The sequence below is a fragment of the Buceros rhinoceros genome, unplaced genomic scaffold (assembly GCF_000710305.1).
Source record: "Buceros rhinoceros silvestris isolate BGI_N320 unplaced genomic scaffold, ASM71030v1 scaffold11142, whole genome shotgun sequence".
In the NCBI taxonomy this organism is placed as follows: Eukaryota; Metazoa; Chordata; class Aves; order Bucerotiformes; family Bucerotidae; genus Buceros; species Buceros rhinoceros.
In genome coordinates, this window is record NW_010400692.1 from 23,189 (window position 1) to 41,272 (window position 18,084).

Genomic DNA, 18,084 nt, shown 5'->3' on the forward strand with positions numbered 1-18,084 from the left:
TAGTTCAAGCTAATGATCACTTCTAAAAATCGTAATGCTAATCTAATCTGGTTGCCTTACTTTCTCTAGGAAAAGTTAACAAGGCAGTGTTTGGTGCTTTTCCATCTGCTTATTTAGTTAAGAGTTGCTGTACACCTTTCCTGTGTGGTGGCCCACGATTCCCTCTGAGCTGCCATCTGAACGGGCTGTTCAGACCTCTGTGATGGGAGGTAGAGAGGAGATGAGTACTAGTTTCATGAGTTTACAGCTGGCAGGTTTCACAGGCTCAACATTTTCCTTACGAAGTATCTTCAGTTCTCCCACCCAGCACTTATGCTCTGTGTCTCTCAGCAGGGTTTTATGTGACAGAAAAGTCACAGGAGCAGCAATTGCTTTAAAAGTTTGGCAGAGAGGAAAAATAAGGCCAGCAGTCTTTACAAACCATGCTTATTCAGAGAGCCCTTTTACAAGAGCTGCTGAGAGCCACTTAATTGCCACTGAGAGGAATTCGACTGTTTCACACTCCTACCTACTCATTTTGACTATCTGCTTTTTATTTCTTAGCTGTATTGCACAAGTAATTTTACTGTCAAAGGCAGACAGAAGTTTTATTTGCCAGTTTTATGTTCTCTTATTTTAACTGGGGAGATTTCAAGGATGGGGTTATTGATGGAAGCATAAGGTTGCAAGGTAAGTACTTTTATAGCCGATGTAAGAGAGTTGTCCCATATGACACTCATAATGTGTTTCATCAATTACAATTTCTCGTATGACTGGAGAAAGAACAAATCTGTGCTGCCTTGGATGAGTTCGAAGTCTTGCAAGAAAGAGTATGAAGATGACTTCTGTGTACAGACATTTAAGTGGTAGCTCAGCAGTAGAACACATTGATCTTCAGAGCTTCTATTATCATATCACAAATGTTGCATCCCTGTAAATTTGCGTTGCCGGTTTAAATTTGTCTACAAATATTTGACAGTTAACTATTGGTATTTGCTGGATCAAATATTATGTCTGCTCCTGCAGCTGACAGAACTTCATGCCACATTCTTGGGTAGATTTGGCAGAAACACAGTTCTGTGTTTGATTTACACGTGCTGGTGGATGATCTGGTAGTGCACAGATACGGATGATGGTGTAACTGCAGTGTAAAGTGCAGTATGCTGCTACATAAACACAGAAGGCAGAGAAGCGAGTCAAAGAAAAGAGAAATTACAGGGATATCTAAGCACCATTACCTCCAGCATGAAAAAGGAAAATGTGTTTTACCAGTGCCATGTTGATTACGATGTTCCTGTGTTTTCCAGCATGTGGATATAGCAGCGCTGTTGATCAAATACAATACGTGTGTAAATGCGACAGATAAATGGGCCTTCACACCACTGCATGAGGCTGCACAAAAAGGAAGGACGCAGCTATGTGCTTTGCTGTTAGCTCATGGAGCAGATCCAACCATGAAGAATCAAGAGGGTCAGACACCACTAGATCTTGCAACAGTAAGTTCCTGTTGGTGTGCCAGCCACAGACTGCTCTGGAGAATTTGCTCTGCAAAATTTGCTCTGTATTAAATGGTTTTCTATGGCTCCATGGAGTCCTCACCTTTCACTGTGCTGAGGAGGAGGGAGATGAGCATTTCCAGGGTGCCTGTTTGTGACTTTTTACACATAGGTCCAGACTTTGTCCTTGGGCTGAGGTCTTAACGTGGCTTGTGGTTTAAGGTTTGCTTGTGCTTAAAGATTCACTCCTGGGATCAATCTTCTCATTGCCAAAAATAACATATCTGAAATGTCCCCAGTGGTGGTCAATCTTTGTACTGTTGGTGATTATTTCTTTGAACCAAGAAGGAAACTTAGATGGGCCTTCAGAGGAATGGGATCATTTAGAGAATGTTATGCTCAGTGCCTGCGCATTACCTCAGGTCTTTCTTCTTGTCTAACTCCAGAACACATTCTAAGATTTGCAGGTGGCTATCAAACTTCTTCTAAAATTAGAATCCAGAAACTTTCCTATTAGTGGTGGCAATGGCTACTAGTTAAAAAGCCTAGTAAGGTTACGTGAACCATGTATGTCCCAAGTTAACCAGTCTTGATGGAATAGATAATGCAACCAAACTGGTTGCTGTGTCTGGTTATAGAGTGAGTATCTTTTAAGGCCATTGATTGATTGTCAGAGAGTTTCAGAAATATCCTCTAGAATGACCTCAGCTCTAGAAAACTTGTTTTTTGATGAGGGATACAAAAACTATTTGATTTCTCTGGGAGAAAATAAGGATGTCTTAATCATGTTCTACAAGAACATGCAAGGAAGAAATTCTGGAAGATAAGTGTTCTGCTTAATTTAGTCAACAAAGGCTAAATCAAATTGTTAGCCAAGTTCATACTTTTCTTGTAGCTCCCAGCTTTGGTGGGGTTTTTTTGGTTTTTGTTTGTTTGTTTTTTAATGAAGGGCAGTGGTAGTGTCTTTTTGCACTGGATCAAACTTTCAATGAAATGGTTCACCAGAAGTTGAGCCGGACAGGGAAATCAAGGCGGCATTGCCTGGCCTAGCTATGAAGGGTTTGACATAAAGTTGTGGCATTGCTCTTCCTGGCGTTAACACCTATAAAGTTATTCTGCCAGAAAGGAAATCAGATGTATCTTCTTACCTTCAGAACTGGGGAGAACCCAATTCACCTGTGGCTGAGCTGTGAATCATAATGTTCTTGCAACCATGAATTCCCCTGTTACAGTAGTTGCCAGTTTTCTTTTTAGTGGGTGAGCAATCAGTTAAAACAAACTCAAAGAAAAATTCTTTCCAGGGATCAGTGACTTGTGATAATAGAACCTCAAGTTGAATGTTCTTTTGTTTTTCAGGCTGATGATATCCGAGCTTTGCTGATAGATGCGATGCCTCCAGAAGCTTTGCCTACGTGCTTTAAGCCTCAGGCTACTGTTGTTAGTGCCTCTCTGATCTCACCAGCATCGACGCCGTCCTGCCTCTCTGCTGCCAGCAGTATAGATAACCTCACTGGGCCACTGGCAGAAATAGCTGTAGGAGGAGCATCAAATGCTGGTGATGGAGCAGCAGGAACTGAAAGGAAAGAAGGAGAAGGTGCATTTGCTGCTGGATAAGCTTATGTTACCAGAAGTACAGTAGCTTAGTATCACAACAGGCCTTGCTTCATCTGAAAAGCATTTTTGACTAGCTGGAAAATATTGTACAGCTTGAACTGTTATCTGCATCTTAAAGTGTCTGACACTTGCTCTGTTTCCTTGTGCTCTGTCGGGAGCATTGTGGGCTGTTCATCTCTGTTTGCTATCAGTGATTAGGTCTGACTACAAAGGCAGATCTGATTACGTGCCCAGATGTTTGTGGTTGATTTTACACAGAAAATCCAATGAGTATTATTTTGATGAAGGAATTATGATGATTGTGATGGCTGGGGGATGTTGCTGAGGCTTTTTAAACCACTTGGTTAGTATCTGGAATACATACTTCATGACAGCATCTAGGCGATTACATAGCAGAAATACACCCACTCTTCCTTTCCTTCTCTTTTCCTATGAGCCTGTATACGCCACAGATTGTTTATGCTGTTTAATAGTTGATTCTGAGGACGAGAGAGTGATGAACTTCACACTGAGATTTCACACAGTGGAAGTGGATTGTTTATTATAGACACAGAGGAATTGATTGTAAAAAGAATCACTTTGAAATTTTGAGAGAATCAGTGGTATTGCTTGACTTTTTTTAAGCTTTGTTTTTAATGCAGGTGCTTAGGATATAATGACTTCTTTCTTCTCTTATAGTCTCTGGTCTTGATATGAACATTACCCAGTTCCTAAAAAGCCTGGGTCTTGAACACTTACGGGACATCTTTGAGACAGAACAGGTAGGTGGCAAGCCTCATCTCTGTTTGTGTGTTTAAGACAGACTAATCTAATAAATTTGAGTGCCATTTTAATTGGAAAAGGGAAGCAAAAAAACCCCAACTTCACATATGGAAAATCAAGTATGTCCAAGAAAATGGCAAATCAGTTGCCAGGTACTTTATGGTGAAGCTGAGAAATCTGTGAAAATCTTTCGTTGTTGGATTCAGATATCTGGTGCCTTTCACTTTCTCATACATACGTGATGACTGCCAGTTTGGCCTGTGTTCCAAGAGTCACACTGGACCTTGTGAACTTTGAACATAAGGGCTATAACAAAGTTAGGTTAGAACATCACCTGCACTTGTCCTTCACAGTCTTGATATCCCAACAAGCCTTTTGCCACCTGTAGTGTGCCTGTGACACTTTGGTTAGGTCTAGGAAACCTCCAGTTTGACTATAAGCTGAAATAAAAGTCTAGTTTACCAGAACATAGTTGTCACGCTAGAGAATGGAGAAACTACATTTCCCAATATGTCAGGACTATAGCATTAACTGGGTTTGGCAGGGCTAACAAGTGTCCAGTGAAATTAATATATCCAGGAAAAAAACCTGTGGATTTATCAATAATTCACAATATATGAAAAGAATACAACTAATGTAGTAGTTTGTCAAGCTTAAGTTACTTTTATAGAGCAGAAATACCTCTAATGTATTTATAGACTCCTTTTATGTGCCATTTGTTGAGTTTAACATGTTACAGAGGTGGAAGTGAAAAGTGCATATGCAGGAGACTGGATTTGATGGTTATTTTTTTACTAGAGAACGGAGAAACTGCATTTCCCAATATGTCAGGACTATAGCATTAACTGGGTTTGGCAGGGCTAACAAGTGTCCAGTGAAATTAATATATCCAGGAAAAAAACCTGTGGATTTATCAATAATTCACAATATATGAAAAGAATACAACTAATGTAGTAGTTTGTCAAGCTTAAGTTACTTTTATAGAGCAGAAATACCTCTAATGTATTTATAGACTCCTTTTATGTGCCATTTGTTGAGTTTAACATGTTACAGAGGTGGAAGTGAAAAGTGCATATGCAGGAGACTGGATTTGATGGTTATTTTTTTCCCAGGCCTCTGGTGATACTTTATAAAGGTTCAGGAAACAAATGTTTGAAATGTAATGTGTTGCTTACAGAAAAAGTTCCCACTCCTTCTATGAAATGTTACTGGAGGTATCTCTCCAAAGTTAATATCATAAAATCTTTTTTCTGTTTATATATGAAGCATAAGCTTTTTAATTAGGAACTGCTTCTGTTAAGAAGCAAACCAACCTCAAACCAACCTGTATGCTACTCACATTTCTTTTTTCTCATTATTTTTCACTCCTTCCTGTTACCATGCTGGTTTTGTTCTACTTTTGCTGCCTTAACTCCTAACCTGTTTTTAAGATCTTCCCCTGCTAGCAAGATTTAGTAATGCAGACTGGATTCATTATATTCATTCATCATTTTGAAACTGTTTAGCTTCTAAGTTTCTTTCTAGTGAAAACAAGCTCAACTTACTTGAGCTTAATATGTTAAGCTGCTTTTTCCAAGCACTGCAGTTCCTTCATGTACACTTTTCACCTTGGCTCCAGTCTCTTCCTGATGCTAATATCTGTCTTTCTTCTGTATTTTTTTTTTTAATGTTCTGCTGCAACGTAAGTGTCTTCAATGGCTTTTCCACCGCAATCCCAGCAGGGTTGTTTGCTGCCTGATTGGACAGATGTTCAATGTAGCTATTAATTCCTTACAGGAGTTTCTTTCTTTTTAATTAATGATACTCAGTTTGTAGTGGACAGAGTTCATACCTGCAAGTCCAGTTGTGTTAACAAGTTTCTTTTGAAGCAAGTTGTATGGTTTCCCATTATTTGCTGAGCTTCCTGTTCTAGTTCAATATGTAAATTAGTACAATAGTAAATTAGTAATTTAGGAAGTACACAATTAGTACACAGTTAGGAATATAATTTTGTTTGCATATAATTATGTTTGCATATAATTGTCTCCTCCAGATGAAATATTTGGCTTTTCACAGAATCACCTCAGTGGACAATTAAAGTAGAAATTAAGTAAGAAAAATATGTACTTGGTTTAGCCTTTATCTCCTGTTCTTTAGAAAAAATGTTTATTTGACATCGTGTTTTATTACCTTTTTGCTTCCAGCAAGAATCTCCATGACTTTGAAATTTAAAACCTTGTCAGGTGATTGTAGCTGAATTCATATATTGCAACCAAATAAATAGTTGTGTGTATCCGCACAATGTTAATTATTTCCAGGAATAGTAGAATAGTTGAGTGTGACTTAGCATAGCTGACCCGCTGGTTTGATACACATGCAAGCGCGCACAAGAATATATATACACAGTAACAGCACACACCATAATGAGGTTGATGTGAAACACACTTACCATTTATTAGTAAGCTTATAGAATATTCTTTTTTGTTTGTGTAGTGAAAATAATTAATTGCACAGGAATGTGAAACTGAATGCTTCAAAAATATTCACAGATTTGTCCCAGCATTTCCATGCATCCTCCTTCTACATAAATAAATGTGTTTTTGAGTACCTCCTGAGAGAACCAGCTGTTCGTAAGTGCTGTGAGAAGTAAAAGTTTTGCACAGCTTCAGGCTGTAGCAGCTGGGTGGGGAAATCTAGCTCTCCATAGGGAAAGGCTTGCCAGAAGGTGGCAGCAATTAGAAGTGCAGCAAGACACTGGTATTTTATACACACACACACTATTGGTTGCACCATGAATATGTTCCATTTTCTGAACTGATGGGTCTTCAGCCTTGGGAATCGGGCCAGGGTTGGCAAGTGATTTTTGTGTTCTTTCACCTCTCCAGATAACACTGGATGTGTTGGCAGACATGGGGCATGAGGAGCTTAAAGAGATTGGGATCAATGCATATGGACACCGCCACAAATTAATAAAAGGTGTGGAGAGACTTCTAGGAGGGCAGCAAGGTAAATACGACACTTTTACCGGTTAGCCTTCGTGTAGCATACAACAGGCTCCCAGAAGTCACCATCTGTAAATGTGGGCATTGTCACCAGAACCTGAAAGAATTCAGATGTCGCTGGCACATCTGGTGACTGGGTGGTTTGTGACATGTAAAGATTATATTGAGGAGATATGGGACTGAGTGATCACTGGCATTTCCAGAGAGGGGACACCCCTGAAGCAACTGTGGAGGCTGTGGCCGTTTCCAGAGATTCTGTTTTACCCAGGTGGGAGCTTTTGGATTGATGTGCCCTGGCCACAGGCCAGCTGTATCCTGAAGGGTGGACCTGGTGGAGTTTCTTTTGCTGCCTCACTCTTCTCAGATGCTTCGCTTGAAAGCAGAAACAATAAAATACAATTACGTTTCATGTGAATTTTCTCTTTTAAAGCCTCTGCTGCTAGGGAAAGCACTTTTCAAGGCTGTACTTCTGCCTTGTGTTTATTTTGCATTTCCTGCAGCAGTAGGGTTATTTAAAAGAATAACAATGATGATGGATACAAATAGAGCTGGTATTGTTTTCTTCTGTTGATTTTTATTCCTTCTCTTTGCAGGCACGAATCCTTATCTGACTTTCCACTGTGTGAGCCAAGGGACCATTCTCCTTGATCTTGCTCCTGACGATAAGGAGTATCAGTCCGTGGAAGAGGAGGTATTTGCAAATAACTTTCTTAATGTTCTGGTGGCAGTGTATTTCTCTTTCCACTTACAACACCTCAGAACTAAAGCATGCAACGCGCATTGGAAGTGATAAAATGTGCTTTGGTGTATGAATTGCGTAGATCTGACATGAAGCTTAGGACTCTTCATCCGTCTTTTTATATAGAGCAATGTTGGAAAGTACTTTGCCGTGTCCTGCCAGGTTGTTGTTTGTTTGTTTGTTTGTTTGTTTTTTAGTAAGTGGTCTGTTTGCTCGTTTACTGTTATCCAAATTTTTCCTTTTTATTGTTGTGTTTTGGGTGTCATCTAATAGCAAGGTTTTCCACAGCTTTCCAGTGATAGGGCGACCTGTGAAAATCAAAGGCCATGGGTGAAAATGGGATCAATGCCTTGCAAGTCTGTAAGCATTCTCTGTGCTCAGGCTGTTTCTACATGTGAACCAGCTTGTTTTCTCTTGTCTAAGTGGCTTAGTTCATCTGTAACCCAGATAAACAGCTCTTGGATAATTGAGAGTTGGCTGTAATTTTGCCTCACCCACACACATGCTCTTTTATTTAAGTAAACTACCAGCAGGTACCATTTTGAAAGAAAAATCACAATGAAAAAGAGACTTTCTGAAGAGCTGTGTTTGGAAGAAACTGCATTCTCCTGTGCATTTGCTACACTAGCACAGAAGTGTCTGGAGTCTTTTATAAAAAGTCTAGCTGTTCAGGATTGATGCCAGCTCAGCCTGGAATATTTTTGATTAGTAACTGTAAATTGGAGTTTGTGCAGATCTTTTGTCTAAACTTAGTGACAGAAGGGGTCACTTGTCTGCAACAGTAAATGGGGATATTTATTTGAGCTGTTACTAAATACTGTTGCTGTAGCTATAAATACCTCTGGAAAAGACACGTTGAAACTGAAATTCTCAGGGGCTGCTAATGACATAGAAAATTTACAATGCAAGCATTTTCCTATCACTAAGAAATACAAACTGTACTTATTAAAAACGCATTTGTTATTACTTGAAAATTTTATTTTTGTAGACTCATTTTCAAAGATTTTTTTTATTTTACTCTAACGCAGATTTTCTAGTTGTGTGTAAATTAGATAGCAAGTGCCACTACCCTCCTTTTTCTTATGTAGATTTTTATTGCAAGATTGGGTAATTGCATCATTCAACTTGTCTACTGTGGAACACTGTCGTGTGTTGGGTGCCTGAGAAATAAGAGTGTGCTCAGTTCAAAATTGAGGTGTCGGGGGGTTTTTTTTTTACATCTTTTAATTAATTTTCAATCAAGGTTGTCTGTTGTTGCCAGTGATATATGGAGATATTGCAGAAATACTTTATCTAGCAAGCTGTGTGTGCTGAACATTGTTGTGTTTGTTTATGTAGATGCAAAGTACAATCCGGGAGCATCGGGATGGTGGAAATGCTGGCGGGATCTTCAACAGGTACAATGTCATCAGGGTAAGTTTCAAAACCTCTTAATTCTGTGTGATTAAATAAGTTGGTACAAATCTGCAAGGAGGCAGAATTGGTTTAATGGATGACCCGTTTATATTTAGAGTTCTTTGTTGAAATAGTATTCAGGAGCAGGATAAAAGCAAGTGCTAAATGCTGAAATTAGACTGATCGTGTGCTTTGCACATGGAACAAGGGAGAATTAGGCACTTGTGCTCTTAAAGGAGACTGAAGAACTGATTTTGAAGACAGAAGTGGTGGAGAGCCTGACTTATGTTGTACAGCCTGATTAATTTCAGAGGTCTGTACCTTCTGTATTTTACTTTGCGGCACAGATTTGTTTTCTCAGTACAGTCTTTTCTTGCCTTTTTAAAAGAGATTTTTAGGGACGGGTAAACGATGAGTGTGACTTGTGCTAAAGTTTTTATCTCCGTATGCTACTTTGGATCTTGACATCTTCTTTGCCCCTGCCAACTAGAAAAATACTTTTTACAAGCCCTGGCTTGCGTAAACACTCAGAAAATGGAGTGTTGCCTTTCTGAGGGAAAGCAGACTTTCCGGTTCTTTTTTCATGAAGAGGAAGAAATAGAGGAAATCAAGAACAGAGCTGGGCTCCTGAGTTCCAGAAACCCCTGCTGTAGATCTGTTTGCAAAGTGAGCCTGTGTAGAGCCTTTGCAAGTTGGTCCAGTAGATCGTACCTCCTGAAGCAAACTCTGCTTCCATATTCCCTCCAGCCAAAGGGTAAGTCCTTTACAGAAACCACTGTGGTATTCAAGCATATGGCTGGAACAATGTCTCAGATAGCTTGAACAGCACATATCCTAATTTCTTTCCTCAGAAGTTCTTACTTTTCATAAAAATTGGATACAAACCATCAGCAAGCTTCAAAAAATCTAGCCCAGATTGTTCAACAGAGGTCAAAGCAGAGAGGGAAGGGGTTTCAAAGAGTTTGTAGTTCTTCATGTTATTACAAGCTGTGAAGGAAGATGCCTGAAAGCCTTAAGCCGGAGAACTTAGGGTGCAATTTCACAACAGTTTTAAGCACCTGTAAGCATTTGCTACTGACTCGTTGGAAAGACTTCAGCCATGTGTTCAGAACACCCAGGGGGTTTCTTTACACCATTCGTGTGTCTTTACTCTTAGTTTCCCTGGTGAATTTATGCAAACTCTGTGAATCTATATTACATTTCAATTCCCATTCAAGTATGGTTGGACCTGTTGTACCACTGCAGATTCAAAAGGTTGTGAACAAGAAGTTGCGGGAGCGATTCTGTCACAGGCAGAAGGAGGTCTCAGAGGAGAATCATAATCATCATAATGAACGCATGTTGTTTCATGGTAAGGAAGCGATCTCTGCTTGTACACATGGTATTTAACCAAACAAAAAAGCTTATGAGGATCCACAGGCAATGTTACTGTGGCTGTGTCACCATCCTGTACAGTAATTGTATTTCTACACTAGAAAAGCAGGGGTGTGGGGGTGTTAATCTGTGTGGTTACTGCAATCCAAAAAGCTACACTAGATATTTTTTTTATTTTAGAGAAAAAAAGAGTTCTTTGCTAATCGTATCTTAGTCATTTCCAGTAAAGCTGCTGGGAGGATGTTACATTGGTGTGAGAAAGACAGGGTATCTTCTAAAAGAGGGGAGCAGCACACAGTTAAAAGCGTTTTTCCTTGGTGCTTCAGGCAACCATCAGGAAAAGGAATCAAAACCAACCATGATTTTTAGCAAGATGTTCTCTAGAAGCATCCAGAAGTGCCTACAAATGACAGTTGCCTGAGGGTCCTTCTGCCCTAGATCCTTTTGTGATTCTGCATAGGAAATTGGTTTGGGGGTATGATTGTCCTGACATCTTGCACCATCTTAACCGGTGCTGACTGCTGGAGGAGGTGTGCATTGACAAGATAAATGGCACTGAAATGTGAGTGGGGGGAAAGCCATTTAATGAGATCTGTGAAATAAGTAAGAAATGTGAGTCACATGTGGGATCTTGGTATATAACGATAAATCCCACACATCACTGCATCCAGCTGGGTATCGCCCCCTTCCAGCTGAGTGAGCACGCTTTCTGGTATTTAATAGTCTATTTGAGGCAGACACGCTCCTCTTGCCGTAGTTCTGTATTACTGTAGAGCTTAATAAGTATGTATGATAACACATTGTTTTGTGTCATTCTGTTCTAGGGTCTCCTTTTATTAATGCTATCATTCACAAAGGATTTGATGAAAGGCACGCATACATTGGAGGAATGTTTGGAGCTGGAATTTACTTTGCCGAGAACTCCTCAAAAAGCAACCAATATGTGTATGGGATAGGGGGAGGAACAGGCTGTCCCACACACAAAGACAGGTCCTGTTACATCTGCCACAGGTATGAGTTCAGCAGAGTTACCTACATGTAATTCTGGCTGTCTTGGTTTTTACAATCTTGGCGCAGGATGAATTGCAGGGTAAGAATAGCAACGTGAGCTTGGTCATGGCAGGAAGAATGCAGTGTTCCATTTGTCAGGGCTGAACAATAAAGGATATAAATGCAGCGAGTCCTACATAAAGGTCAAAATCACATCTAAGCATGCAGTGAGTATAAATCAGAGAGAATTGTGGCTCAGGAAAGAGGCTTGAAACAGCAAGTTTGAAAATGAAGAGTCAGGGGAAAATAGCAATTAAACTCCAGGCACTCTCAGAACAAAACTGCAGTGCGGAGTGGTGGTCAGCAGTACGGTCTTGTACTGTGGGTCGGATAACGTTGGAGGTGGTGAACAGCACTTAGTCACAGCTTTGTTTTGTACTGGAGTAGCTCAGTATGCTTTTCGCACTTTGACACCTGTCCATGCCCTGCTGGTAGGGACAGGGATTGAGTTTCAGCTTCTTTCAGCAGTTTTGTATAAAATAAACTAGAACAGGCCTCCATGTGAGGGCTAAGCAAAGTGTGTGTTTTCCCCTTCTGTGTGTCAAGAAATTTCTTTGTGTGTGTGACAGATTTTGTAGAGCCTCAGGACTGGTTTTTAACAGTGTTTCTCCAAAAAGCTTGAGAAATTAGTTGTAACAAAATAAACACAGAAGTCTGAAATCATTCTAGAAGTATACAACTCCTAGTAAGATACTTTAAAATTACGTTTCCTTTTTCCTTTTAGACAAATGCTCTTCTGTAGAGTGACCCTTGGAAAATCCTTTCTTCAGTTCAGCACAATGAAAATGGCTCATGCCCCTCCGGGGCACCATTCTGTTATTGGCAGGCCAAGTGTGAATGGACTTGCATATGCTGAATATGTTATCTACAGAGGAGAACAGGTACGTAGATTAACAAGGACTTGGTTTATGGAAGAGCAGAGCTTGGAGTTGGAGAGGGGATGTGACTGGTTTCCGTTCAAGTGTGCTGTGATAATCTGGTTGATTAGATTTTTTTTTTTTTCATTTAAATGTGAAAATAAACTGTGAACTGTATCAAGCCAGCAAATGCTACTCCTTTCCAATGAGCTGCTCTGATTTACACAAAGCAGAATTGCCTAATTGCCCCCATGCAGCACTGCTAGAGTCTGCTAAGACTTTCTCCCATCACAATTTACTGGCATTACTGCACTAAAAAGAACGTGCATTTCTGGGGCTCTTGTAGATAATGCAAGTTCTGGGCTTTTCACCTGTAGATTCCTAGCAGTGACAGTGCCAGAGACTACCCTGATATGGCAGCTGAAGTAGCACAACAATCTTCAGAAGATGATTTTTAATCTGAGTAACTCAGCTAGACCAGTACTTTAGAAAAGGGGTTTGCTTGCTATTGTGAATGACTCCAAGATGACATTACAAGCTCAGCTTGGAGGGAACCTTGGGGAAGTCACCTAGACCAGCGTCTTGTTCATTCTGAATGCAGACCGTGTTGCTGAGGGCTTTCTTTGGCCAGGCAGGTCTTGAAGGCCTTGGAGAACGGTGTTTCACAGCCTCTCTCAGCAGCTTATTCCTTTGTTTAATTATCCTCAGAGCAAAAAATATGTTCTTTGTATCCAATAGGAACCTCCCTTATTTTATTAATCTGTTCTGCTGCTGCACAACTCAAAAGAATCTAGCTGTGTTTTCTCAGTAGCCTTCCATACATGACAGATTACATGAGGTCCCACAAAACCTTCCCTTTTCTGAACTTAACAAGCCCATCTCTCTCAGCCCCTTCTTGTTTATTGTGTGCTCTCTCCCCTGACTATCTTACTGGTCCTTTGCCAAACTTGGCTCCAGCTTGTTGCCATCTTTCTTGATTGGATGGCCGAAAAATTGTATGCAGTTGTCTAGGTGTGGTCTAGTGAGTACAAAAGAAGCAGCAATTATCGCTGCGCTCGGTTGACTGGCTGCACTGCTGTTGAGGTACCTACCACAGGATGCTGGTAGCCTTTATTGCTGTTAGGACACGCTTATTTCTGCTTTAGTTTGCTGTCATCCAAGGGCCCCCAGCACCTTTCAGCACAGCCGCTTCCCATCCTGCAGTGTTACAAGGCTTTAGTTCATCCCAGGTGCATTTGGCCTTGCCAGATTTCATGAGGCTTCTGTTGGCCCAGTCTCCTCTCATCTATCTGGGTTCCTCTGGATGGGGCCCTGTCCTCCAGCAACTTCAGCCTTGTTCTGGGACTGAGCTTCCTACCAGCTGTCTTGAGAAAACACTGGACAGACAGCTGGGTGATGTGCTTTGGGTGTGCCAGGTGTTTTACTGACAGCAAAGGCATTTGCAGGTCATGTGGCAAGTCAGCGAGCATTTTAGGGTCAGACTACACTGGCCATTTGAGATTTTTTAATAACTTACAAGCATTGATTGTAATTAGGTAAGAATTAGAATTCTTAGGTAGAAGTAGCTAATGAGGAGAGTAACTGATTCCAAACTCCTGTTGCACATACATTTTTCTGGCAGTGTCTGCATGGAAGAACTATCTTTCCTTCTACTAGTGTGTTAATGAAGGTATTAACTACACTGAGCAATTCCCACTTAGTGTTGGCTAGGTTTGAAATCTGCTTTTTCTTTCACGCTCTGCAGACATAGAGCTGGTTCTCGCACTGTCTGTCCCAATCACTGTTGAGCAAAATCTAAAATGTGAACTTGCTGAGCATATCCTTGCGTAAAGCAATGTTGGGTTTTTTTTTCTTGACTTCCAGGCTTACCCAGAATATCTCATTACGTACCAGATTGTGAAACCAGAAGCTCCCTCACAGACAGCAACAGCAGCAGAGCAAAAGACCTAGTAGCTACAGAGCAGTGAAGAAGGATGTGACTTCAATCTTGGACTGGATGGATATGTGTTTCAGAAAATCAGTATCACATAAAATCCGTAACAACCTGGAAATAAGCTGTATGTCTTCTATAAGCATTGCTGTCTTGATGAATACAATATGAGTAACTCGAGCATACTCAATCGCTACTGTTCCTTTTGAGGAAAGTTTACAAGGGACTGCCTTTTAATAACATGTCTCAGGCTCCTAGTCTCTGCGGTTACCATGTGTAAAATAATGTTGTTTTGATCTAGACTTTGGGAACATTGTGCAAATGGAAATCTTTATCAGTGCCATCTCACATGTTCAAATTTCAGACACTACTATTCTAGTTATTCTATTTGCAAATAAATTGCATTAAACCCATAATTTTCTTTTCCGCATACACCATTCATTTTATGTTTTCAAGAGATCCTAGTCAACTATTTATTTTCCTTTCGTATTGTGAAGTTGAGCCGGAACCTTTTTAAAGATATTTTGCACAAAGTCAACTTGACTAAAATCATTAACAATGCAATATGAATTTAATCCGAGAAGGGGCTAGGTCCAGTTCTTCAGTGTAGGGGGTTTTTTGCACACCTCTGGGCAAACGATAATATGAGTGAGTGTAACTTTAGAGTGGAAAAAATTGTGTCAGTTTGCTGCTTTGAGTTTTCCGTGGGAAGACCTAGGAAGTGTTTGCAAGCGTAAAACCAGCTCTTGTGCTTGGAAGAACTTGATAAAGCAGGTCAATGCCCTCTGCTGGCATCTCTAAGAGAACGCTGGTTTCTGGGGCTCTTGCAGATAATGCCTGTTCTGGGCTTTTTACCTGGAGATTCCCAGCAGTGCCTGGCCAGGCTGCTAGGCTCCCAGGAAAGACACGCAGTTGGTGAAGCGCTCTCCAGTTGCAGTGGCGTGTGGTTCTGCTGGGAGCTAGCAGGTGAAAAGTCAGGAGATTGCGTACACGAGGGCACATCTGGTTCGTGTCCCTCTGTAATATCTGACCCAGTAAATGGGTTTCACACTGGTAAGAGAGAAGTTTTATAGCAGTTGCATGTCATATCTCTGTATGTGACATTACAGTTAAAGAGCTTAAGGGATTTACAAAAATAATAATTTTTTAAAATATTGATTTTACATTTTGATGAGAACAAACTTTTAAAACATCAGTTGGCAAGTGGATTTGTTTGCAGGTATACCAGAGGACAAAGCTAGGATTTATTCACTCTAATCCCCTTCCCTGCAAGTTCCCAGGCTTATGTCACTGGTAGGAGAAAGTTGTTTTTAAGCACTGCATAGCACAGCATCAAACAGTTTAAAAAGTCCCCCTCATGGAGGATATGCATGTAACAAAAGCAGAAACCAATATCTTTTGTGGGGTTTTTTTTAACAGCTTCAGAGAAGGTTGAAAATCAAGATGCATTAATTTTTCTTCTTAACAACCAATACCAGGAGATGTGCTTCAGTGTTAAGCATATAACAACTGGAGAAAAAAAATGTTCCTTTGAACTCAACATGCTGTACACTTCCCTGCCATCCAGCGCCGTTTAGTATCTGATGTGATCCAGTTCATGCCTTCAGGTTTTATCTCCTTTAAAGCAAGGAAACGACAGAATAGCGTGCTTTTAGTTTATAAAAATATATGTGCTCTTCACACATGGGGTTTTGCTGATGTGTTTGGATAAAACAAACTTAAACCTGAAGAGCTTTTTGATTTCAGTGTTAAGACACAAAATTTTCATTTTTAACATTAAGACATTAATGTTGAAGCAGGTTATTCTCACAGAGGAATTTCACCCACTGTAAAATGAGTCATTTGGTGCAATCTGGCTACCTGCACATCATCTGTTTGTAATCTTTCTAAAGAAAGCCTGAGAAATAGCAATACTCCAACAGATCTTGAACTTTGAGTTTTATTTTTCTTGAGCTGGCAGTGGATATATGGTTCTCGCTTCATTTTGTGACCTGATTAGCTTCCAAGTCCAAGCCAGGCTCTAGCCTAGTGTCCTTTTAATCAAATTTCATTGATAGAATCGGGTGCTTGTATTTTGGCTACTTGTTTACTAGCGTTAGGATTGCAAAGATCACCACTAGGCTTTGAAGCTTTGTGTTCATCATTTAAGTTTGGGGTTTGTTTTTAACTTAGTTAATAATGGAGTGGGAGGATGTGCCTATCTACAGTAGGATTTCAGATAGTGTTCAGAGTGTGTGTTGCTCACCATTCCCAGTTAGACATAGTTTTAAATGGTAAAACAGTTGTGCTGCTTAGGTGAGCAGAATGGTTACTGTGCGTATGAAAGTTAAAAGCTTTACATCTTTCAAAAACCAAGAACAAACCTAAAAAAACAAAAACCCCTCCAAGCCCACACCAGATTCTGTTGTTGCTTGTTGTTTCCTGTGTGCTTGAACTTGTTTCCTGTGTGATTGAACTAATGGCTAATCTGGACTTCTTCTCCAGCCTTAAACTTCTAGAGGATGAAAATACTGTCCGGTATCTTTGAACTGCCAGTGTTAATGTATCTGATGTTCTGTGCAGAGTAAAGGTGCTGTGTGAGGAAGTCATTTTGCAGTGGTCTTTGTCTCGTAGTGGTGTGATCTCATATCCGTTTGTGGCCAGACACAGAGGAGTACCTCGGCCTCATGATGCATCTGTGTCAGAGACACTTGTGCAGGAGTGGCATCCGCCTTTCCTGGCATATGTAGTTGTAGCTCCTCCTACAGTTTAAAAAACCAAAAAGTGAGGATCTGCCATCAATATGGAAGGTACTCATGAAAAAGCTGGTCCTGGTTTGGGTGGCAGAGCTGTACTTGGCAGGTTGTTACAGTACAGAAGATGCTGCTGCTTTAGCTGAGGGAGTGAACTTGATGCCTGCTAATTCTAGAGAATGGGACCCTAAAAATAGCACGCCCCCATAACCAGGCGGCTGCTGCCTTCTGAGAAATGAAGTTTTTTGACTTCCTGAGGAGGGCTGTCCCCTGCAAAGGGATGCTCATTTCGGCATTGTGTCACCAGTGGAGGCACTGTAGGAGCTGAGAGTGTAAGAACATGCTGGGCTAAGCTGTCTCATAGGCTTGGGAGCCTGGGCACCTCTCCCTGCCTCCAGAGCGAGTTATTCCCACTGGGACAGAACGTGGCATCTGCTGGGTAGAGGGACAGTTGTCTTTCAGGCCTGTTGATTTTAATTTTTCCATGTCCCGTTGAGGCAGCATTTTGAAATGTCTATGCAGTTTGTGACAGGACCTTAACAGGCACAACAGAAAGAAACCTCACCGCATAGCGAAGAAGGGACAGTTCTGATCTCCATTGCTGAAATTGTTTCCATGAGACAGATGAATTAGGTACCTGGTGCAGAGTGGCATTGCAGTCTGAATGCTGTCAATGAAACTTCTGTTAGGATTTAAAGCGGAGAGTACCGTACCTTAATAAGGTGTATCTTATTTTCTCATCCTTATTTTTATCTGCCAATCTGTTCTGATCCCAGCTCCACAGGGACTGTTACAAACCCCGTGTACTATTTTGCAGTTGCTGTTGGTCTGTAGTCCAAGGAATGAGCAATGTCTTTTTCTGACTTCCGTTCTGAATGTTTGCATGTGATGCGACTGAATCCCACTGCATAATGCACCTGGAATTTATTTTGCCTGCATACATTGCTTGTTGGTAACAGGAGTACCCCAAAATTAAATTCTATGCTGAAGCAAAAAGAAGGCACCCCAAAATGTTCTGCACTGCCGGCTTTGGGTGGGCAGCAGGCACAGAAGAGGCACGTGGTACATAAGGCTGAGTAGCTTCTCGCGAAGGGCTCTTCCTTGGCTCTGGAAACCAGTTATCCTGCTGTTTGTGGTAGGTTAGAGGAGACGTCTGCTGCTCGTTAATGCACGAA

The 18,084-nt window shown here is 40.8% G+C and overlaps 1 protein-coding gene across 1 annotated transcript in view; it reads left to right on the forward strand.

The window, feature by feature from the left end:
- LOC104489771 (tankyrase-1) overlaps window positions 1–14,527 on the forward strand; it is a gene marked incomplete at its 5' end in the record, with an annotated part of 37,315 nt that extends 22,788 nt beyond the window's left edge. Inside the window, 10 exons of the mRNA XM_010131972.1 lie at window positions 1,287–1,475; window positions 2,832–3,069; window positions 3,768–3,850; window positions 6,716–6,836; window positions 7,426–7,523; window positions 8,910–8,984; window positions 10,212–10,317; window positions 11,165–11,351; window positions 12,115–12,271; window positions 14,111–14,527. Of these exons, the coding sequence (XP_010130274.1) occupies window positions 1,287–1,475; window positions 2,832–3,069; window positions 3,768–3,850; window positions 6,716–6,836; window positions 7,426–7,523; window positions 8,910–8,984; window positions 10,212–10,317; window positions 11,165–11,351; window positions 12,115–12,271; window positions 14,111–14,197 (1,341 nt within the window). The remainder of the gene's footprint in view (window positions 1–1,286; window positions 1,476–2,831; window positions 3,070–3,767; window positions 3,851–6,715; window positions 6,837–7,425; window positions 7,524–8,909; window positions 8,985–10,211; window positions 10,318–11,164; window positions 11,352–12,114; window positions 12,272–14,110) is intronic.
- Between the last annotated feature and the right edge of the window lie 3,557 nt (window positions 14,528–18,084).